This window comes from Delphinus delphis, chromosome 4 (assembly GCF_949987515.2).
Source record: "Delphinus delphis chromosome 4, mDelDel1.2, whole genome shotgun sequence".
Lineage (NCBI taxonomy): Eukaryota > Metazoa > Chordata > Mammalia > Artiodactyla > Delphinidae > Delphinus > Delphinus delphis.
Genome location: NC_082686.1, coordinates 58665177 through 58689312, shown reverse-complemented (window position 1 = coordinate 58689312; position 24136 = coordinate 58665177). Strand labels below are relative to the sequence as shown.

Below are 24136 nucleotides of genomic sequence, written 5' to 3'. Positions count from 1 at the left end.
ACCCACCACTGACTGTATCAGTGTGCTTCCATCCAACTGGTCACTGTTGCTGAAATTTTAGTGCTTCCTCCTGTTTCTTAAGTAAGAACCACCGGGTTTACTAATCAATACATTACAAAAGAGCATTTAATTAAAGACATCATCTGACTTATTTTTATATGAGATATTTACAATATTGTCTTTGATTTATAAAAAGGGAAACCAATGTGTGTACAAGTTAAGGGAATTATATACAAAGCTAAACAGCAATGACAGATCCAGAATCATGTGGTATTTGAAATGCATCATCTGAGCAGCTGGTCTTCAGTGCCTTTTGCTGTTGGACTAGAAAGTGAAAGCTACTTCCAGAAAAACACAACTCTCCTTTTGAGTTCCAACTCTTTGAGTTGAGTGCTCCACTCTCTAGGCTAATATGATTTAGGTGAAAAGTACCTAAGTATCTGTTGAATTCTCTGGAACCTTTCAAATTCTGGTAAGGTCCTTCTATCATGACATATTATCAAATCTGGTAAAGCAACATAATTCTAGGGAGAGCTTTCAGCGGTATCAATTTTTGCATCCTCTTTAAGTGTTTGGAGAGCTCTATGCCATCTCTTACGGCAGGTGGTGGCTGTTAATACTCTGGAGCAAGGTGGCAAAACTGTATTCAGAAGCTGATGCTCAATAGAAAGGACTTTAACTTTTGTGGGATTTTTTTGGTTTGGGTTTTGTTTTTATAGGGTGCTGGCATGGTCGGATTCTGGAAGGTCTCTCTTCCTGGTTTGCAGACAGCACCTTCTTGCTAACTTTTGTGTGTTTTATTCTTTTGGTCCTATCCTCAGCACAGGAAAGGCCAAATCATCCTGGATGATGTATTAGGGTCCCTAATACAAAGACCAGTAGGTTTTCTCTCTGTTCATCCAGAAGGAAGCTCCCACTGCCAGCACTCCTATCTCCACCTCAACCCCACATCCACTTCTGGACAAGGGTGGGGCTGACTGTGAGAAGGAATTGGGGAGGACAAGAGGCCTGTGTTGTTTCAGTGGGGGTTTTGAGGTCACAGGGCAGACATGCCTCAGCACATAAACTTGCGCATGTTGGGAGATATACCCCTTCATACTTGAAACTTTACAGAAGACAGACTTGGTGCACACGCAATTTAAAATTGAGGACATATAAATTCAGAGAGATTAAATGACTGGTCCAAGGTCAACACATTACTAAATATCAGGGATGGAACTTAAACCCCATTCTTTTGGTTCTAAATCCATTATGCTTGTCTCTATGCCTTATGACCAACAATTTCTAAAAGTCCTTTCCTACTCTCTAGTTCAATCATACTCTCCCACAGGGAAGGAGAGATGCTCCAGTACAAAGCTGTTTGAACTACTCCTCCCTCCCATAATGTATTGGCATAAAATTGATTTGTTCAAGAAATACTGCTTGACTGCTTATACTAGATGCTAGGGAAAAGCAAGCAAGCAAGCCAACAGATTTAAAAACCTCTGCCCTCATGAAGCTTACAATCTATTGGAAAGAGACAGATAATAAAATAAACAAGTAAAGTATGTAGCACGCTAGATTTTGATGGATGCAAGGGAGAAAAATGAAGAAGGAGAGGGAGACAGAAAGGGTTTGTTGGGGAAAAGGCTTATGTGGCCACCTTTGGGAAGAACATTCCAGGCAGAGAGAAAAGTAAGTGCCAAGGTCCTGTGGTGGAAACCTGTCTGAATGTTAGTGAAACAGCAAGGAGGCTAGTGTGGCTGGCAGAGCATGAACAGGGGAAAGAGCAGCAGGAAGTGATTTCAGAGAGTATCAGGGAGCCCAATCATGTACAGCCATACAGCCCATGTAAAGACCTTGGCTTCTCCTCTAAATAAGATAGGAAGCACTTGGAGATTTTGTGAAAAAGAATGACACGATTTGTCTTGACCTATATTTTAAAACAGATGTGAGAAGAGACTAAAAAGGGGAGAAAGCAGAAGCAGGGAGATTAATTAGAAAACTATGTCAACAATCTGGGAGAAAGATAATGATGGTTTGGGCCAGGTGGTAAGATTGGGGGTAAGAGTTGGATTCTAAATATATTGATAGAGCAAATAGGATATACTGACAAGTAGGATTTGGGATGAATGACAGTAAGAGTGGAGGGAACAGAGAGAGCACTGGGCAGGAAGTCTGGGATTCTGAATTGGAGTTTTAGTCCCATGTCATGCTTTCAGTGTTACCCAAAGAAAGTCACTGAAAAGCTTAAGTCTTCATTTTTCACACCTATAAAGATGGGCTTAAAAATCTTCCCGACCTCACAAAGCTCAAATGAATATGATGTCTATGCAAAAGTTGGCTTGCTTACAATTGAATCACAGCTCTCTGTGACCCTGTCCAAGTTTCTTAGCCTAAGTGACTGTGGTAAGGAGACTGAAGTCCTATCTGGAACATTTTAAGAGCAAATATAAAAAACAAAAACATTACAGTTGTGAAGAATTACTTTAGGAAGCTTTATTTTTAGAAAGTTAAATCTCTTTCTTGACGAGCTAAATAACCGTAGAAGAAAGTTGGTCCAAGAGAACTATTTTAACCAAAGCCTCATAATCCGTAGTCATACTATGGGATTTTGTACTCTTTGAACTTGTATTTATGAAATGTTACCTAGTTGGTGGTTAATAAATTCCAACCGCTCCCCCCAAATCTTCACCTTCAGTTTTGGTTCTATTTAAGCACAAAAAACTTCTTTTGGTTTCCCTTATCTCTGAGCTCATTTACCACCACCCTGGGAAGTTTCTAAATTTTTACTGCCAAGAAAACTTTGTGATTGAGTTATTCAAAGTGACTCAAATATTTACAACTTTCCCAACCTTGCTGAAGCATACAAAGCCCAAACTGTCTCTTTCCAATTCATAGATTCGGAAGAAACTCTCCTAATTGAAAGGTTCAGGATGAGTAAGGGGCAGTTGGTGAGACCCTCCCAGGGGTGAGAGGGCAGGAGTCACAAGGCAAGATTGGTGCTACCCGGGGATCTGCCTTGTCAGACAGAGCCATGTGCTCTGAGTCACACCTTCCACCTCCTCTCTTTGCTCTCTATGACCCTCCCAAGTCTTTCCCATCAAAACCTACCTATTCTAAGTCCAAGTCTCTCAATACCCTGCAAGGTAACTGATAAGCCATTTAATAAGCCAATTTAAGTTGAATTGCTAGTGAGGAAGAAGGAGTAGACCTAGGCCTCTCTGCACTTTAAGCGGAACTCCCAGAAAGATAATGGCCTAACTAAAATTATGGTGGAATGGTGGAATGCTTAGGCACTGTGAAGATAGCTGTTTCATAAAGGAGAGCCTTTGGGAGAGACTCATGAAATCTCATAAGATGGTCTTCTTCTTTGCCTATACGTTAAGTGAGCAGTCCTCAAAATTGTCCTTGAGACCATTTCCAGGGTTCAAGTCAAAACTACTGTCATAATCACATCAATTCCTTATTTTCATTGTCTCACAAGTGTGCTGCGGAGCTTTCCAGAAGCTACCTGATGTGTGATGTTGTTATCACTCTGATGACTAATGAAATGCATGTTTGTAGATTTTTGTTTTTAAAGTTTATCAGTTTTAATCTCAAATATGGTAAATATCAACAGACATAGTTCGCTTTACAAGAAAGCTCTTTGGGGTCCTCAATAATGTTTTTACGTGTGTAAAGGGGTCCTGAGACCTTTAAATGTTTGAGAACTGCTGCTTTAATTTACCCTGTCTGATCTGGCAGCTGAGATACCAGAAAAAGCAGCAAAACCAGAAGCAGGATGATAATTCCTACTAAATTCAAAACTGTGTGAGCTAATCCATTTGCAAACGTTGGTATCTAAAAGCAAAATCAGATTGACATCTATATACTAATATGTATAAAATAGATAACTAATAAGAGCCTGCTGTATAAAAATAAATAAATTAAATTAAATTTTAAAAAATCCCCAAACAAACAAACAAAAAAGCAAAATCAAAACAGCACATATAAGGAAGTACTCCAAAATTGACCGGGTCATATCAAAAGGACACAGGCACCAACATGAAGCAGCTTTCACTGGTCAGATCAAGAACATCTGATCTGTGACGTTGTGACAAATCATAAATGCCAACAGCATCTTTTAGGGGGTAAGAGATGGGAGGATTTCACACACAGAGCAAAAATATACAGATTATCATTAATGCCCACATTTTCCACATTCCCTACGAGAATATCATGAACCAAATATTTAGAGTTGACACTTTTAATTATTCAGTATATTAATACAAATATACGAAATAATACAGAATTAAATAACATACGAAAACCTTACTAAATATATAAATATTCAATTCAACAGTGAAAACAACTTAAGTTTTAGTTTTTAGTTCCTAGGTCACTGGATAGAGACAAGAAGGCAAAAGATACTGAAAAAGTCACCAACTTGGTCGTATGATTATTTAAGAGTTCAAAATTGTTCCACTAGTTAGAACCATATGTTTACAACAAAGGGATTTGTACACCCATACATGCTTCCTCTGCTATTGTGAGAAGTTAACTCATGAGAAAAGAAGCTGGGAGAGACAAAGCATTTGAATTAGCTGACTGCTATTCAGGGAACTTTCTAAATGCCGTATTTTCTAAATATGTCTTCATTATACTAGGCTGAATTTAGAATGACTAAAATAGGGCTGGGTTATATTATGAAACAAATGGATGAGAAATGCATGCCTTTTTAAAAATATGAGCTGCTGAGACTAATAATATTTAGTCTGCTATAAAAACAGATAAGTAAAGTTAAGGTTGCCAACGTTACTTCACAATAAATTCAGTTCCGCTTCCACTGTGGTTAATACCACAGAAGTACATGAAGAATAGCAGTGAAACTGAGGGTTCTAGAAAGACCAGTTATTAGCAAAACAGTAAGCAGGTGGTGGACTAGATACCAAGTGATGAGGAAACAGACTTAACAGACCAAAGAAGAAGGGAAGAAGAGGTGGAATAGCCACAGAAAGGCAAAAGGTAGTCTCAGAAAAGTTCTTTGGTCCCTACCTTCCTGTATTCTTCTCTCTCTTTTTCATTTCTTTTCTCTTTGTTTATTCCTTTTTTTTTTCCTGGAATTACAGTCATTTTTGGAGCAGAATGGCAAATTATTTGGTCCAAATCCTTAATTTTCTGTATGCAAACGTGGAAGCTCATTGAGATAGTGATTAACATAGAGTTGCCACCAGTCGGAGTCAAAGTCAGTCTCTGAGCAGTGGCTCCTGATTCTAAGTCCAGTACCCTTTCAACAGCACAACATGGCATTGTTTTACAAAATCAAGTCCTACAACAGACCTGAGAGGTAAAATGACTTCCTCTTGGAACTCACAGAAGCATTGGGTAGCCTAGATGGCAGTAGAAAGTCTTGAAATTCTTACGCCTTTGACTCCAATTTCTTTTGCTCTTTTAGGTTCCTTGAAGAATGACCCTCTTTCTCCTGCTTGCCTCCTGAGTCAGATTCAAGTAGACCAGGGAATAACTTTCAGGGTTCTGTGTGACTCCTCTATGGCTCTGGGTAAAAGAAAGATCATGATATTAACTTTGAACATTTATAATTTCTATTCTAATAGATTTTAAGAAGATAAATAACAGAAGGATCAATAAACACAGAATTCTCCTGTGTATATTTCATCAGCCAAGAGAAGGAAGTAGACATTCCTGACCCAACATGATGTGAGGCAACTGTGACTCTCTTTAAAAGGACATGAGTAATTCTAGGAAATAATAGTTTGCTATTCCTAAGTAAGACTGTACTTGCTCAGTAATACACTTAAGACTACAAGTAAAAGAACACGTTCAAGAATTCCGAATGATCTACATGTATTTTATTTATAAAACCTTGGGCTTTGTTTCCTGTGGATACTCACTTACTGGAGATCGGGTTGGGAATGGTCACAAAGTAGACAGATAGAGGTCCTTTCAAGGTTATTAGCTTTCTAGCACTTAAACTTGGAGCATGCGAGCCTCTCTACAAGGCATGTAAACAGTGAAGTAAAAGACCTCGGATATCATCTTGGTTCCACATCTCACTCTCCATGTAATCTGAAGTAATTCTTTACCAGAAACTGCAAAGTTCTGCATGTTTTAACTGTGCCAACATTTCCAGTATCAGTGATCTGTTCAGCCGTAAAAGACAGAACAGCTCAGGCAAGAATGCCCAGGCTTATGGGTCTGTTAGCCACCTACTTTGTGATTGGATTTTGTTATGACATTTTGATATGATGGGTGGCATTTGCACCCATTCAAGGGTGAAATTTTGTAGACAAGTAGCCTTGGAATGCAAGATTCCTCCAAGCAATTCTAACCTAGTCGGTTCAATAAAGATTGCTTCACACTTTTCTCATATAAAGCACCCTTTCTTCTGCTTGGAACTAGGAGGACACTGGGATAGAGGTGAGGGTTACCACTCACCCAGCCTTCATCTGGAAAGTGTAAGTACAATTATTTAGCAAAGCAAGGATTCTCATTTTTTTTGGAAACATATATCTTTTGTATTATCTTTCCAACTAATCACCAATTTCTGCAACACAAATTATTTACTGAGCACCTCTGTTATTTGATGTAGTACTAAGCTTAAAATAGGAGAAAGTCCATCCACTGCACTACAAATAACTCAATTTCATTTCTTTTTATGGCTGAGTAATATTCCATTGTATATATGTGCCACATCTTCTTTATCCATTCATCTGTCGATGGACACTTAGGTTGCTTCCATGTCCTGGCTATTGTAAATAGAGCTGCAATGAACATTGTGGTACATGACTCTTTTTGAATTATGGTTTTCTCAGGGTATATGCCCAGTAGTGGGATTGCTGGGTCGTATGGTAGTTCTATTTTTAGTTTTTTAAGGAACCTCCATACTGTTCTCCATAGTGGCTGTATCAATTTACATTCCCACCAACAGTGCAAGAGGGTTCCCTTTTCTCCACACCCTCTCCAGCATTTATTGTTTGTAGATTTTTTGATGATGGCCATTTTGACTGGTGTGAGGTGATACCTCATTGTAGTTTTGATTTGCATTTCTCTAACGATTAGTGATGTTGAGCATCCTTTCATGTGTTTGTTGGCAATCTGTATGTGAAGTAAATCAGAAAGAGAAAAACAAATACCGTATGCTAACACATATATATGGAATCTAAAAAAAAAGGTTCTGAAGAACCTAGAGGCAGGACAGGAATAAAGACGCAGACATAGAGAATGGACTCGAGGACACGGGGAGGGGGAAGGGTAAGCTGGGACGAAGTGAGAGAGTGGCATGGACATATATACACTACCAAATGTAAAATAGATAGCTAGTGGGAAGCAGCCGCATAGCACAGGGAGATCAGCTTGGTGCTTTGTGACCACCTAGAGGGGTGGGATAGCGAGGGTGGGAGGGAGACGCAAGAGGGAAGAGATATGGGGACATATGTATATGTATGGCTGATTCACTTTATTATACAGTGGAAAATAACACACCATTGTAAAGCAATAATACTCCAAAAAAGATGTTAAAAAAAATTAATAGGAGAAAGTGACATGATTCCACCCAAGATATAGTGTTTACCAACATTATCATTATTAGCATTGCAAAGAACCTATTTATAAGGTTAGATTATTGTGAAGCGAACTGAAAAAAATCAAGGCAATTATATAGATAATGTGGGATTAAAAAAACCCACTTTTACCTGAAATAGTTAAATACTTGAAGAAAAGTGAGGTTTGGAATATGCATTTTATATGATTGTCTAAATCTTCTATTGGTTTCCAAATCAGCCTTGACCCAATCAAACACAAGAAGACTGCTACTCAAAATAAAGATTTCTAAAAATTAGGTGATTATCTATGATGATCTGCCCCAAAGTGAAGTTGTTGTTTCTGAGAAGCTTGTGATCATTGGTGGGTTGGCTAATGAGAAATAAAAGATTATCCTCAACCTCAAATTTTACTTCACTGTAGTATGTGTGGAAGGGGCAACAACTGGCTTTAACAGAAAGAACTATCACGAAATGATGGAAAATTTCCCTAGGAAATTTTAATTTCTTCCCATTTTCTATTTAGTAATAAAGTACTGATTCATAAAAGAAAAAAAGGATGTTCTTTGAAAACCTATTAACCTATTATTGTATTGCTGTAGTCTCATGGGAAGTAATTGTGATGATTCCATTAGGAATGGTGCAAAGAGAAGTCACCTCTAGCTCATCACTAGTACAGCTTTACAGTTGAAAAAACCAACATCACACTCTCTGGCATTATACAGAATCACAGGAAAACTGCAGGGAGCCTGACTTCTCTATGAAAATAACATCTGTCATTAGAGATTACCCCTCTGTCCACAAACTATAAATTTGTTTATGTTTTTGTGAGCAACAAATTAGTGATTTTAATCTAAAATAAACTTTTTTTGGTCATTTATCTAACAAAGAGTTGAACTTTACTTAACAGACTTTTCTTACTTACCAGATTTGTCTTACTATTGGGCAGGTCCAAGGAGATGACTCTTTGTCTACTCATATTCAATAAGCTCAAGAACTAATTCATCTCTACTCTTTCTCTCCCCACAAACTCTGAACACACACACACACACACACACACACACACACACACACTCTCTCTCTCACACTCAGTTCCCCCTCTCCACTTCTACTTCTGTTCATATCACCATTTTTTCAGGTCACCAGGTCCAGAATCTTGGTGTCATTTTTGACTGATCATGTTTCCCCACCCATCCAAAAGTTTTATGTTTCAGAAGATAATAGAAAGTAAAAGAGAGAGAGAAAGCAAAAAAACACAAAGTAAGGTTAAAGAAAGATATTCTGTAATAACCTAAATGGGAAAAGAATTCGAAAAAAAATAGATATATGTATATGTATAACTGAATCACTTTGCTTCACACCTGAAACTAACACAACATTGTAAGTCAACTATACTCCAATATAAAATAAAAATTAAAAAAAAAGAAAGATGGAAAGCAAATGTGGTAGCACTATTCACTTTCATCACAAATTGACAATCAAAATTTGTTACTTGAAGAAATAAAAAATGTCTCTATCTTTGATGATTTTCTTCCCTTTCTCCCAGCTTTTTGTACTACTTAAGTTTTGGTCTTAACAAACCAGTATTCCCTCAGCCTTGAGGGTTTGTCTCCAGCATAATTGACATTTGATTTTACTAGCTATTTAAGTATATGGAACCAAATAATCTTAAGCTGACTCGCTTCACTTCAGCAACTGAATAAGGCATCGAACAAACATATTTCCCAGAAAATACAAGACTTAATGAACAAAGGACAATTATTTTGCAAATGCCCCTTTCTACTGAAATTTACCTTGGGCTTGAATAGGTTGTATTATAAGATTCTTGTCCAAGGGGATTTTTAAAATGAATTTAAACACTTCATACTTTTCTGCTTGTACTTTACAGAAGAACACAGTAATATCAGCAAGCACAGACAGAAATAAATGCAACTAACAACAGCACCTTTCAAGTCAGGAAACTATAACTGAAAGAACATTCCAGCAGAGGTCAGGAGACCAGGATTCTAAACCTAGGCCTGCTGTTAACTAACTGTGTGACCTTAGGGAAGGAAGTCAACTTCAGTTCCTAACTGGAAAAGTGAAATGTTTGGAAAAAGTGGAATCAAACGGCCTTCTGCCTTTGACATTTTGCAGAGTGCTAAGGAGTTCTATGGGTTTAGGTTTATGTGCAATAAGATTATCTGATTTGCAATCTCCTGTCCCATACAGAACAAATCCCTTTATCTACTTTTGCAAAAGGGTCATTGACACTGGTGATTTGTTGCTTTTCTTATAAAGTCACAAGAATTAATCAGGTGTTTATATAAGGCTTATGCAAAATTAAATGTTCAAAAAACTTAGAAGGTGAAAGATATTCGTCTATGAGACATAAAATAAAAAGGAAAAAAGGTAGCATTTGAGTGAGATTTTTTTTTTTTTTTTTTTTTTTTTTTTGTGGTACGCGGGTCTCTCACTGCTGTGACCTCTCCCGTTGTGGAGCACAGGCTCCGGACGCACAGGCTCAGCGGCCATGGCTCACGGGCCCAGCTGCTCCACGGCATGTGGGATCTTCCCGGACCGGGGCACGAACCCGTGTCCCCTGCATCGGCAGGTGGACTCTCAACCACTGCGCCACCAGGGAAGCCCTGAGTGAGATTTTTAATAGAAATGTAAAATAACACTCAAAGCCAACATTTTTTTCTTTCCTCTCTGTCAGTCATGTGAGCTGGAGAAAACTCCCATACCACCCCTTCACCTTGGGAAATTCCCATTACATACAACATAAACCGCAGCTTTGCATTAGCTTTCATAAATTATGCACTGTCTTCAGAAACTAAAGAAATTTAATTCTTCCCAGCTGGCTGACACCTCTTGTTTGATACCATCTCTTGTTTTATATTGTCTCACAGTGTTTAAGACTCAGCATCTATGAGGTACTGAATTTGCAATTAAAAAAAAATGGAATTGAACAAATCCCTTTGAAAATCTACCCCTCCATTCATTCACTCATTCATCTTTTAATGAACATTTATTGACCACCTGGTATACATAAGGCACTGTGATAGTTGTTGTAGGGGCTGGAGAGAAATTAACAGTGTATAAGGGCAGAATGACATGATGCAGTTATTATAAGTATGGATCACCTGTATGTTTGCCTAGAGTGTCTGAGCCATAGTGAGGGTATAACATAGAAAGCACTACTCAATTAGTGATCATATCAGACAAGTTCACAGTCTCTTAAGTGGGGTAGCTGACCTGTGGAATGCTGTAAAAAGAGAAGAGATTGTCCTGGGTAGAATGAACACAGCCTGGGTGCCAAGACTTCCCTGCTTTTGCCATTAGATGATTCCATAGTGATTGAATAAACATTTTCCACATGTCCTCTCATCAATCCTTACTCTGAATTTATAAAATAATTGGCCTTTAAACCATCTTGGCAAATGAAATGCAGAAACTAATGTCCAATTGCAAGAAAATGACACTGAAGTGTTTTAAAATACCATCAACATTTATGTATTCTGGAAACACCAAACCAAACACATGGTTGTCACCCCTTTACTTATATCTTTATTTTACCCCCAAATTGTCATTAAACAATCATTTTTTTCCTTCTTTGTACTTCTCATGGGGACTCACCTCGGTCTTGGTTCCGACGATGTTTCCAGTATAGTAGGATTGAAATTAAGACCAGAAGAATTACCAAGGAAACAATACTTAACAGTAGTGGAACTGAAAACCAAAAGCCTGTGGATATTGAAGGGAGAAAAGGAAAAACAAGTCATAAGTGGAAGCTGTAGAGGCAAAAAGCGAAAAAGAGACAGTTGTGATGAGTTTTTACTAGAGTTGAGCTTTCGATGAAGATTATTCTTAAATATATATATATATATATATATATATATATACTGAAGTCTATATTCATGACCTCACATTATTTTAATAACATTTAAATAATAATAATCACTAACATGTTTTATGTAGTTACTAAGTTGTAGGAGCTTTGAATGTGTTACCTCATTTAATCCTCTAAATAGCCCAAGAGTTAGGTCTTATTATAATTATCTAACAGATTAAAAAAACAAACAACTGAGACTCAGAGAAGTTACGTAAGCCCAAAATCAGTGTAGTAAGTGGTAGAACAAGGCTTGCTCAGAGGTCTGTTTGCCTTCAAAGCACATATTCTTTGCCATACTGTCCATTAAGTAATATGTTTATTGAGGAATTGTTGAAAAATACAGAGAAATATAAAGGAAAAGAATAATGAATCTCGTGATTCCAACCCCCAGGAATAACTCATCTCAATGTTTTTATTGTGTTGCTTCTAATCTATGCCTTTGTTATTAAATCTCTTTCCAATAGTCAATAGATGCAACTTAGCCTGAATGTCAGCCCCTCAGTGTCACTGTGTAATACAAAGGCAGAAGAAACACTCCCTGATTTGCGAGTCTCCAGCATCTTCTCCATACCTTTATCATGGAATTTGTCACATCATACTTTAACTGAGCACCTTCAGATTTGTCTAATTTCACTAGTTCTAGTGCTCGACATAATGCTTTAAGCATGAACGATTTTTAGTAAATGTTCGCAGAATGAACAAACATTATACAAAGGATGCGTAAACATTCTAAATGATATGTCAATCTTGGCACTCTTGGAAAGACATGTTCCTTTTCAGATTTTTGTTTTTCAGGGAAATTTACCCTTCACCGTGGCTGAATCTGAGGATCTCTTCACAAATGTCCAAAGCTAATACTGCAAACCTCTTGAGCAAATTTACCTAAACGCTTACTTTTTGATTAGTCTGCTTTTTCAAGGACCCCAGAAATGACTACAGGATATGTTCACTAGAGGCCACCATACCAATGAGGTCTAAACTTTTCCAGCTTTTATTGTTTACAATGCGCCCAGAAAAAAAGCAGCAATATCTTTTTATAGGAGGCTTATTGCTGAGTGCCTCATCCAGAGTTAGTGCTTCAAAACTGCATAGAGAAAGAAAACTGTGGCAGTCATCACTAAAGTGTCCTGTCTCTAAAACCACCGCTTTCTTTATTCTCTCTCCCATAATCTTTACCTCTTGTATTGATGAGGCCCAGAGACAGCAGTTTAGATAGAAACGCAGGAGAGCAAAAGAGGTCCTGAACAGGAGGCAGTTTATTTTAAAAGAGGGTGAGGAAAACATCTCAGATTGGCCCCCTTCCTAAAAGCCCCTTTCCCACAGCGTAGATTATGCAAAGGTTTCATCCTGGATGTGGCTTCTTCCAGGAAAACATCCTAATCCCTCCAGATTGAGCTGATGCTCCTTTTCCCCTCTCTCAATCCTCCCATGGTGTACCACAGCTGTCTTTTTTTTTTTTTTTAAGTAGAGAAAGGTTTATTGCAGGGCCAAAGAAGAACAGGTGGCTCATGCTGAAAAACACGAACTCCTACTATAGCTTTCTTATTGAAGGATTTATCATGAAGTTTTACAATTGCCCAGCTCCTTTTGCATTCCCTCCTAGACTAGAAGCTCCCTGTGTGAAGGGACTGAGTCCTCACTGTTGCGTTTCTGGCATAACAAATGCTCAGTTAGTACCACGGAAGAATAAATCAATGGATGGATCTCAGCAAAAGCGTTCAGTATGTGGGCAACATACCACATTTGCCAAGGTAAAATCGGCTTTATTGGCTTCCTCAACTCTGTTTTTCTTTCCCTACTTATCCCATTCTCTCCCTTATCAGCTCCTTTGCTAAAGGCCAAGAGGCTCTGCAGAGCATTCACCACCTTGCAGGTGTGTGTCCACAAATGTGACCACGGTAAATCTTGCCCTCTCTCTCTTACCTTTGTTCACAGTTTCCCTGTAGTCGGTCACAGTCCCCAGGTGCAGTACCTGGCAGATCACCTCCTTCCCCACCTGACTCTTGGGGTCTTTGATCTGGAGGATGCTGGTGACAGACGTTGTCCCATTGGGGTGTGAGAGAATCTCAGTACTGTTCTCAATCTCTGACCCAGAGACCTTCCAGGAGATCATAGGGGCTGGGCGAGCATTGGCAGAGCAAGTGATATTTAGGTGGTCTTCAGATAGTTTATAGTGAAGGAATACTGTGGGCTGTACTGGGACAAAAAAAAATGATCTGCCATCAGTTAAGCATGGTGTGAGTGCTACACTCTCCTCAGAGAGATGAGAAAAAGATCTTTACAGAAAGACAGTGGAGGCTAGAAAGATAAGGTAGCACATCCAATCCAAACTGCGGCCTTCCGGGTTCTTTCTGTGTCTAATTCTCTGAATTGCAGGATGGAGGCTGGCCTAGTACAACCCTGTGACAAGTACGATTCTCCCTGTAGTTTGCCTCTAGGAGAATTAGCTGGATGGACAGAAGGTACCTTCTCCCCCAAACAGTGCAGAGCCTAATTATCCTTTTCTCTTCCATGGGCAATGTAAGATCTCTGCCTTCTTCTGGGTACCCCTCTCAAATAGTTTGACAATGACCACCAATCGGCACCTCCACCCAAGTAGTCTGCACTTCTCAGAAGCATGAGGGCAGTTTCAGAACAGAGAGCCCGTAGGGGGGCTGCTGCTTAGAGAAAGCCTTTTTCTGTTTGGAACTGGGCCAGGGAACAAGATGCATGGAGCAGACCTGGCAAGTCCCTGCTTGAAATAGCTATACAAAACGTCAGTTAGAAATTCATAGTCAGTAGTCAGAAAATCACAGAATGACAGTTGTAAGGACCGTGGAGATCACCTTATGGAGTTAACAGAATATAACTAGCTTATGAAAAAAGGACATTATTTTTAGGTCAGCTGTACCCTGTTCCCTTTCAAAAGTCCCTTGATTAATGAGTTCATTTTCTTTGGAATATACAGTTTATCTCTGCTGAGCAAATGTAAGCTTGCCTTTCTGTGGTTGGCTTTGGAGCCCACAAGATAATTAAAGGGCAATGCTAAATGAAAGCTTGTCTGTGCTCAGAAGTTCAAGAAGTGGGTGGGTGGCAGTAGGCTGGAGAAAATGAGCCTATAGGACGGTGGCTCTGTCCAGAGTGCCCAGATTACTAACATCAATAAGTCCTGGAGGAAGAGACATAAGGTAAAGGAAGACGAGTATGGTTGACGTGGCCAGATTGGCAGCAGGGTTCTCTGGTGTATCAAAGAATGACTTAGATGAAAGCTATAAGTTGTGGCTGGAAAGGATCAGTGTGGAAAAGAACTACAGAATTACTCGCTAGAAGATGCAGGAGAGTCTGCTTTTCGGGCAAAAAAATAATACAAAGATTATGAGTAAAGAAGGGGGAGTAGGAGAAAGAAAGATGAACAAAAAAGAAAAAGAAAAGGAAACAGACAGAAATGAGAAAAATATGACACAAGAAGGAAAAGGAAGAAAAATGGTGGAAAGAAGGAAGGAAGGAAAGGAGAGGGAGGGAGGGAAGAAAAAAGAGCAAGGGAGGAAAAAAGGAAAGGAAAGAGGAAGGAAGGATTGGAGGAGGGGAGAGAGAGAGAAAGACAGGGAGACAGAGGGAGAAAGAGGAATGAAAGAAATAGAAATCAAGAAGAAAGCCTGATGCAAGATCCTGCAGAGAGGACTCATTACAGGCAAAATAAGTGAAAGAAACTTGTATTTGGTGTTGTCTTACCTCCCTTGCATTCTTATTTATTGAGCCTCTTCTTATCCCATGTCCAATATTCTTGGTGTGCACGAACTCTCATTTTAACATTCCTAATAACCCCGTCTAAGTTTGTCGTTTCCCTTCTAAAACTACCACCAAGTGTGCCATCCTCCAAAGTTACCCCATATTCCTAATTCTGAATTCTTGATCTCAGCTAAGCATCAGTTAAGAAGAAAGGAATTTTATCAAACTAAGCCTCTTGGATTTTAAAAGAACGCTTATTATTCAGTTAAATCCCTAGTAGGCATCAGGAATGAAGAGCCTCTGATGCATGTCTCCTTATCAATCCTGATACAGCTAAACTGAAACAAAATGAGAGGGACCCCTATAACTGGCTCCAGCTTAGCCCAAGCTGGCTTTGTCCTTAGATCCAAAAATACTAAAGCTGTTAGAGACCCTAGAAATGATCTACTTCACACTTCTGGTGCAGATAAATAAACTCTGGTACAGAGTGGACAGGATTCTTCTAGGGTCACATGACTGCTAATTGCAAAGCCAGGTCTGAACCACATCAGTGCTTATAGAGAACTTATCCTCACTATGGTCCTTAATTTACTCTTGTTGACAACAGTATTTGTCAGGGCAAAGACAACTCCAGGCAGAGATTCAACATAGTCCTTTGAACTCTCCAAATAACAGTAACCACAGTTACACTAGACATGAAAGGCCAAGTGTCCTCTCATGAGCCATTCTGGGGTTAGGATCCTGAAAAACTAGGCACTACCACTACATTCCAAACATTCTGCAAAATAACATTTCAAGCCAGAGACAATGTATTCTCAGAGACTCTCACCAAAGAGAGTGAGGCAGGCTATTCCTGAGATCTTCCCAGAACCAAAGGTATTGAAGAGGCACTTGTAACACCCTTCATCTTCCAAGGTGGTATTCCAGAAGGTAATGGTTGAGTTCATGAGTCCCAGCTGGGTGATGTTTATCTTGTCCTTATAGGCAGGCTGGACTACAACCCCATGGTTCTGGCTAAAGGTGATCATGTTTTCTGGGCTTACAGCCTTGATTTTTTGCCATGTCACAATCAAAACTTCCTGGGGATTTTGCAGAGAGCATCTTAAAGAAGCAGGTGTGTTCAGCAACTCTCTTACATCTTGGGTCTCCACTTTCATCATGGAATCATAAAAAACATTTAAATTTTAATACATACACAAATATACATTTTTTTGATTAAAAACAATGCACGTTCAAAGTCAAATTTAGAAAAGATACAGAAAAATGCAAAAAAAAGAAAACGTTTACCTACCTTCCTGATGTTGCTAGAGAAATATAAGTTCAAATATTTGCTCAGTCTTTACGAGTAGCAGAGGAGAAAAATAAGAAAGCAAAATCCCAGTGACCAGAAATTACATGAAGAATCCCTGTAGGCTGGAAATTAGGTGAAGTGAGGTTGAAGATGGAAAGTGCCAAATAGGATAGAAGCATCACCAAGTGAGTTTATGCCTGGAGCAGTAACAGGAATAAGAAAGGGCCAACGGACAATAGGCAGAGTGATTAGTTTAAGTGAAGAAGGTATAGCAGCTCTGGACATTCCACACACATACCTGCAAAGGAAGGAGCAGCAGTAGTGATGTCTGCCTTCAGGAAGCAGTGGTGAGTATAGGAACACAAGATAGAGAGATATACAGGACAGTGCTCCAGGAGGCTGATAGTACCAGAGAGATTTGACCACCAAATGACAATCTACACATTCCCCTATTTTTACTGTATGCAGTGCAGAACATAAGGTATGGCAATAATTTCTTCCCCCTCCAATGCTGCCTAGTCATATTGATATGATAGATGACTCAATGGGAGATCTCAATAAAACAAATAGCCAAACATTTGAGAAAGTTAACACAATGATAGAGGAATAATAAACTCTACAAACCCAATAACTCACCAAATGAATAAAAATATCATAAATAAATTTAATTGTTATCATAAATAAATTTATTTATTTATTATCATAAATAAATTTTGATGTGAATAAATGTGATATCTTAAGAGTGAAAAGGAACCAGCACTGTAAATAGTAGAAACTATAGATGCAGAAAATGAGAAATGTAAACTCTTAACAGACTTAGCAGAATGAATATCACTGAAGAGTAAATTAGTAAGTAGGAAGACCAGGTCATAGAATTTTTCCAGAATGTAACACAAAGGGATAAAGATATAGAAAGGATTAAAGAAAAATTCAAAGACTAGAATGTTTCAGCATGAGTCCAGTAAGCATTTTAAAAGGAGAGAAAGGGGAGAATAGAAGACAAAAACACTGTAAGGAACAAAAATATATTTTTCAAAATGATAAAAGGAGGAATCTAAAATAAGACATACTAATCATGAATCTTCATGCACCTAACAACATAACTCTGAAATACATGAAAACCTAATAGAACTACAAAGAAAAATCCATAAATCCATAATCATAATGAGAGAGTTTTTCATTGTTCTCTTGGAATTTTCACTTCCACATATTAAAAAAATAAGTAAGCCGCATAGCACAGGGAGATCAGCTCGGTGCTTTGTGACCACCTAGAGGGGTGGGATAGGGAGGGTGGGAGGGAGGGAGACGCAAGAGGGAAGAGATATGGGAACATATGTATATGTATAACTGATTCACTTTGTTATATAGCAGAAACTAACACACCATTGTAAAGCAATTATACTCCAATAAAGATGTTAAAAAAAGTAAGTAAAGCAATAAAATCAAATATAAGGATATAGAACATTTGAAAAACAAATTTTTATATATAACTTATTATATATGTATGTGTAGTATGTGCATATGAGCATGTATTTGTAAACTTTTACCCAAAAGAAAACATACAATCTTTTCAAACAACATACGGAACATACCCTCAAATTGAACTTGAAATAGTGTACAAAAAAATGACCTTGAACTCTGTCCATAATGCAATAAAATGAGAAATTTACATGCTTCTTTTAACTCCTTAATTACACCAGAAATCATAACAAGAATTATAAATCACTATGAATGACAATAAGAATATCATATATTAAAATCTGTAGAAATTTACAAAGCAGTTCTCAGAGGGAAATATTTAATCCTAACTTAATTTACTGGGAAACAAGAAAGACTGAAGAAAATGAATACACACAGATATCCAAAATTCCCACCCCACCCAAGAAATGATAAAAGGAGTGAATTAATAAAGTTGAAGGCACAAATTAATAAAATGGTACACAAAATTTTGACTTAAAACACCAAATCTGTTATTTTTTTTTAAGACTAATAACACAGATAAATTGTTAGAGTAATTAGAAAAAAAGAAGGCAGCATAAACAAACAAACAATATCCACTCAACAACATCAAGCATGAAAAGACGGGCATAGCAACAAATACAAATTGGAACCCACAAGTGTTGCATAATTCCAATTTTAGTGAGGTGTACTCTTGGTAGATGTGAAAAGTTCTGGGGGGAATACCGGTTGTTAGGACTGGGGTTTCCAAAAGGTTTGTTGGGATTTTGCAGAGCAGAGATCTGAAGAAATTGCTGCTTTTAGAATAGAGAGTAGAAAAGGGATCAAAACTAGAGTTTTAACTTCTTGGGTAACTTTTCTCTCTGACTAATAATTTAGTGGAAGGTTTATAACTCTTCGCTGCATATATGAAACTCCATTTAGGGTTGGTAAATCCTATGTTGTACATGGTATGAAACTTCCCTTTCCTACCCCTGTGAAGGCTGATGTAGTACAACATCACGCAGAAGGTGATAAAAGGCCAGCAGCAAAGTGAGGTGTGTTCTCCTATGGAACCGAGGAGAAGGGACTGGCACAAGTAGGAAATTCAGCAGATGAGTGGAGAGCATAGGTGTATGTTTTATATGATAGACTATGTGAACCTATGTAACTTCCATATTTCATTATTTTTAGTATTTTTCTGTGAGAGGGACACACCCAAATTTAAGGCTTATTACCAGACTACCTTCCCAAAAGGCCATATTCATTCACACTCCCTTAGGCATTCCCATATCTTTACAAACATAGGGAATTATTATTTTAAACATTATTCAATTTGATAGGTGAAAAATGATATCTTAATTTAGGAAGAATTTTTTCATGTCTGGTTTTATCTAGGAAAAGTTTCTTAATATTAAATTCTTTGAAAACATTGGAAAAAATGTGGAAAGCAGAAAGAACCAGTCCTCCGAACGAATTACACACTTAAATAATTCATGCAGACAGATGAACTAACACAGCACAAACAAGAGTGGCCAAACGTTTCCACTCCAAAAACTGTGTTTCCTGGATTCCACGCAGGGGAATTGAGTATCTTTACCTTGTGCCCTGCAAAACATCATGGCAGCCAAGAACCAAATCAGTTGGAAGGTAGACAGATGACAGAAGAGCCTCCTCAACACCTGAAGACAGAAAGCAAAGTACAGAAGTGGGCATTTGGATGTGGACAAAGCTAAGGAAGCTTCAATCTAATCGCTGTTTCAGGAAATGCTGCAGCTAAAGTTTTAACCACCGGAAACCTTTGGTTTTGTGGAAGCAGAACCAGAGACTATAAATGGAAGAAATAACAGAGGGTGCTCAGGATATGGGAAGGGAAAAGCAGCAGTGTGGTTCCTTCATTATGGCCATCAATAAGCAATTTGAGGCCTTGCTTCCAAAGCCACCACTGCTGGGAAAACCAACTGCCATAAGTATACTCAGAAAACATAGAGACGGCAAATGCTGAAGAACATTCTCTCCCCAGATAATCCACATCTGTTTATATTAAAAATGTAACTCAGGTTGTAACCACTTGGCAGCATATGTGACTGCTGAGGTAGATTTTTCTGCAAATTTTGCACAGTTTATGTAAATTTTACCTTTTCAAAACCAGTAATGGCTTTATTTTTTCTTCATTGCTTTATGTTCATGTGTCTGGCAGAAATCCTTGGCCTTTTTACAAATCGTGGTGGTATTTAAGGGACTATTATTCTGGGTATAATTTTGCTATAAAATGAGAAAGCGGAATGGAGACAGAATAACTTTACTCTGCAGCAGCCCCATGGCTGGCTTTGGTCTACATTAGTGTGTTCACCGTAAGGGGGTATAAGCAAGGAATGTAAATTTTCCCTATATTTTTTCCTATATTCTATATTTTTCTATAATTGAAGTATGTAAGAAATATAGGTTTCTCTGTATTTTTCTTTAACTTGAACTTTATTTCATGTTGCCATTCCAACTAGAGGTAGAGACTTAATTTCAGTCAATATCACATAATCTCTGTCAGTTTAGCCCACCAACACTTCACAATTGTCCCAAGCTCTGGCACTGCATCCACAGTCCTGGGAATGCCAAGCCGTGGGACAGGACCATTAACCCTTGGTTACAACCATCTATCCATGCTGGCACTATGTTCCCCTCAAGTCATCCTGATCATCGGTTTGTGCAATTAAATCTTGTGCTTACAGGATGTTCTCTCATGTTTCCCGATTCTCCAGATTCTGTGCTCCTGGATTCTTCTGTGCTGAACAAAGGAGAATTCTGCAAGGCTCTCTGACTAGACTCCCATGTATCTGTCCCTCTCTGTTTTACAGTTCCCTCGTCATGATGGGCAGGCTTGCCTCTTCCCACAGTTCCCCACAAGAAAGCAAGGCACAGGTGTTTTCTGTTCTTTGATTTCAACACCTACCTGTAAGTTCTATTCACCACCCTCTTGGACTCCCTACTCCCAGGGGCCAGGCACAGAGCATCCTTTTCAGGACACAAACCGACACTAGTCAGTCCCTCTTTGCTCTCCCAGCCTAGGGTTAAAGAAGCTGCTTCCTCCATCACCTTGTATTCTTCCCATCAACTTTTTCTGGGATGAAGGCCTGTCCTTGGCCTTTCAGCATTTAGGCTTTTAAAACTCAAATGCTTAGGCTTTTGCTATTTCAAAACTTTGGCTTCTGAGTGTCCATCAACAGATGAATGGATAAAGAAGATGTGAATGGATAAAGAAGATATACAATGGAATATTACTCAGCCATAAAAAGAAATGAAACTGAGTTATTTGTAGTGAGGTGGATGGACCTAGAGTCTGTCATACAGAGTGAAGTAAGTCAGAAAGAGAAAAACAAATACCGTATGCTAACACATATATATGGAATCTAAAAAAAAAAAAAATGGTCATGAAGAACCTAGGGGCAAGATGGGAATAAAGACACAGACCTACTAGAGAATGGACTGAGGATATGGGGAGGGGGAAGGGTAAGCTGGGACAAAGTGAGAGAGTGGCATGGACATATATACACTACCAAATGTAAAATAGATAGCTAGTGGGAAGCAGCCGCATAGCACAGGGAGATCAGCTCAGTGCTTTGTGACCACCTAGAGGGGTGGGATAGGGAGGGTGGGAGGGAGGGAGACGCAAGAAGGAAGAGATATGGGGATATGTGTATATGTATAGCTGATTCACTTTGTTATAAAGCAGAAACTAACACAACATTGTAAAGCAATTACACTCCAATTAAGATGTTAAAAAAAAAAAAAACTTTGGCTTCTGAAACTAAAAAGTTTTCTTTGGCATTCGAATTCCACACCATCATGCCACATGGAAATCCAGGCTCTAGCAAAGGCTGCGATGAGGAATGCAAATAGTTTGGCTTTCCGAGTAAAAATCTGTCTTTTAGGATAAGAGAGAAAGCAGACACACACCAAAACACAAGATGTACGAACTGGGGGCCAGCAATGTTTAAGAAACAGAAGCACAGTGATTGAGGCAAAGGGAATTAGAAAGAAAGCTTTGCTATTAATTATATACACATTTCCTCTGGCTGACTTGAGTTCAGGCTAGCACCAATATTAGATGTGTAAGCTAGGACAAATCATTTTACCTCTCTGAAATGCAGAAAAAAATAATAGTACCAACCTTCTCTCTGTTAAAAAGACTAAATGAGATAGTATATGTAAAGCTCCTAGAACAGTGACTGATACAAATACGCACTAAATCAATGTTGCTGTTATCTCTTTGGGTTACTATGAGAATTAATTAAGCATTTAAAGTACTTAATACAGTGCCTAAGGTATGGTAAAAGCCAATATATATTAGGTAACTTAAAAAAATTCATTAATCAGAACACACAATAATGGAAATAGAGAAGTCCATTTATAACCTTTGTCAAGAGGGCCAGGGTTCAGAGGCCTGGGTCTTACCTGACAGCTGCCCATCTACTTTGCCCCTATACATACCTCTTCCCTGAAAATTTCTAGGTCCAAATCCTGATCCTGCCACATACAGTCACATGGAAAGCTTAACCTCTCTGCCTGTTTCTCTATTTGTAAAATTGGATAATAACTCCTCCTTTGAAGGATAGTGGTGAAGATTAAGAGCACCTGGCACTCAGTAAACACTAGCTCTAAGGCCACCATTCTCCTTTATTAAGGAAAACAGTGAAATAACTGGCTGTGTGATCCTGCCAATAAACTATATACAAAAAAAAAAAAAAAACCTACCTCCAGGCATTACTTGTATTTAGATTTTAATTTTTATTATTTTTATCAATTACCAATGTAAATGAAAATCCTCTCCTTCCTTCATTTTGTCATATACACAGGTCCTGAATAAACAAAATGTCTGTCTCTCGTGGATACTCAGGGTTTTAACCCTGATTTATCCAATCCTTTATGGCTTCCCAAGGCAAAGACCCAGAGGATGCAGAAAGAGGCTGGAGCATCACAGAGGGCGCCAGCTCTCCTGGACAGCCTGAGCCTGAAATTCTGCAACCCCACCCCAGGTTTCAGGGCCCAAACGGAGCCAATACAGCACCCTCTATCCCCGCCGCCAGCGCCCGCCTCCCAGCCCAGTTCCTGTCTGAGGATGTCAAGGATCTTCGGAGAAGCGTCTCCGGAGCCTGCGCCTGGCAGCATCCTTTTTCCAGCGCACTGGGACGGAGTACCAGAACGCCAGGAACGGCCTGTAAACCACCCTTTGGAAGGCAAAATCCGCTTCTCAGCAAGGTTAAGAGCTGAGGGGAAAGCGCTAGCAGAAATCCCACCTCCGAACCAGACTGGGGAAAGCCGCAGCCCGGCGCTCTCAGCCCGCCACCGCCCCAGGGCCGCCGGAGCGATGTCGCCCATCCTGCGCCCCCTTTCCCACGCCTGGCCCGGCTCACCAGCCACTCCATCCTCGCTCCTGGCCGCGCGGGGTGTTTGGCTTCAGCTGGGAAGCCCGGAGGGATCTCACACCGGACCAGACTGAGCTCCTTCAGTTCTGTGGAGCAAGGATGCGCCCCGCCAGCGCCTGAGGAGAGCTGCCTCACTCCTCCTCCGACACAAATACCCCTCCTCCCCACCCCCGCCCCGCCCCCCAAGCAGAGGCGTGAAGGCCAGTTTTTTCCAGTTTACTTGTAGGGGATAAAATAAAATAAATAGTACTCCTCTTTTCCTATCTTCAAAACGATTCGCAGTTTTCAGAGGTGGCAACTGGGGAAACAGAAAATGTTTGAAAAAATATACACCGTTTCCATTTTCATTGTACAGACAGAAAGGAAACAGGGAGAGGTGGGAAGACATGAATTGTTCCCTGCGTTGGCGCTTGGAGGAATGGCAATCTACACTGTGCAGCTGGCAAGTGCGAAATGATTTTTGAGAAACGTTACACAGTTTCCACAATTACCACCTCGGAAAATCCAAATATTTTGAAGCTGAATTTAAACAGTAGACACTTTACAAAACAAATGGATATTTATTTTTATCCAGAACCAAATTATATATTGAAGCTATCAATGCTGTAATGATCTCTCCCCTCATGATGTGACTGGGTTTTTTCCTCTATGTGTGGAGTTTTCTTTCATTTGTACTGATGATGAGGATTCTTCTCATTTTATTTTTTTATTTTTTACAAGTTCCAGGGTTCTTGGCTCTTAAACAAACAAAGAAAGACAAACAAATCAATGAAGTGTTCAATTCCTAAAGCCTTTTCTGTTTTCCTAACACCACCCCTATGACAAGGTGCTGGGACAGAGCTTTTACCTAAGGATCCATGGGGCTGTAAATTCCAGGGCGGTAACG

General features: G+C 39.2%; 1 protein-coding gene across 3 annotated transcripts; it reads right to left on the bottom strand.

The window, feature by feature from the left end:
* Positions 1 to 4127: 4127 nt before the first annotated feature.
* Positions 4128 to 23351, bottom strand: CD200 (CD200 molecule). Of its 3 annotated transcripts, XM_060009886.1 has the most exons (6): positions 23239 to 23348; positions 19431 to 19512; positions 15932 to 16252; positions 13318 to 13590; positions 11139 to 11246; positions 4128 to 5517 (listed from the first exon to the last, which is right to left on the bottom strand). In XM_060009886.1, the coding sequence occupies exons 1-6, from the start codon at positions 23248 to 23250 to the stop codon at positions 5510 to 5512; spliced, it is 804 nt and encodes a 267-aa protein (XP_059865869.1). In that variant the 5' UTR covers positions 23251 to 23348; the 3' UTR covers positions 4128 to 5509. The 3 variants fall into 3 exon arrangements, with proteins under 3 accessions (XP_059865869.1, XP_059865870.1, XP_059865871.1); XM_060009887.1 differs by lacking the exon at positions 19431 to 19512 and having other exon boundaries at positions 4132 to 5517; positions 23239 to 23351; XM_060009888.1 differs by lacking the exons at positions 19431 to 19512; positions 23239 to 23348 and adding an exon at positions 16394 to 16444 and having other exon boundaries at positions 4132 to 5517.
* Between the last annotated feature and the right edge of the window lie 785 nt (positions 23352 to 24136).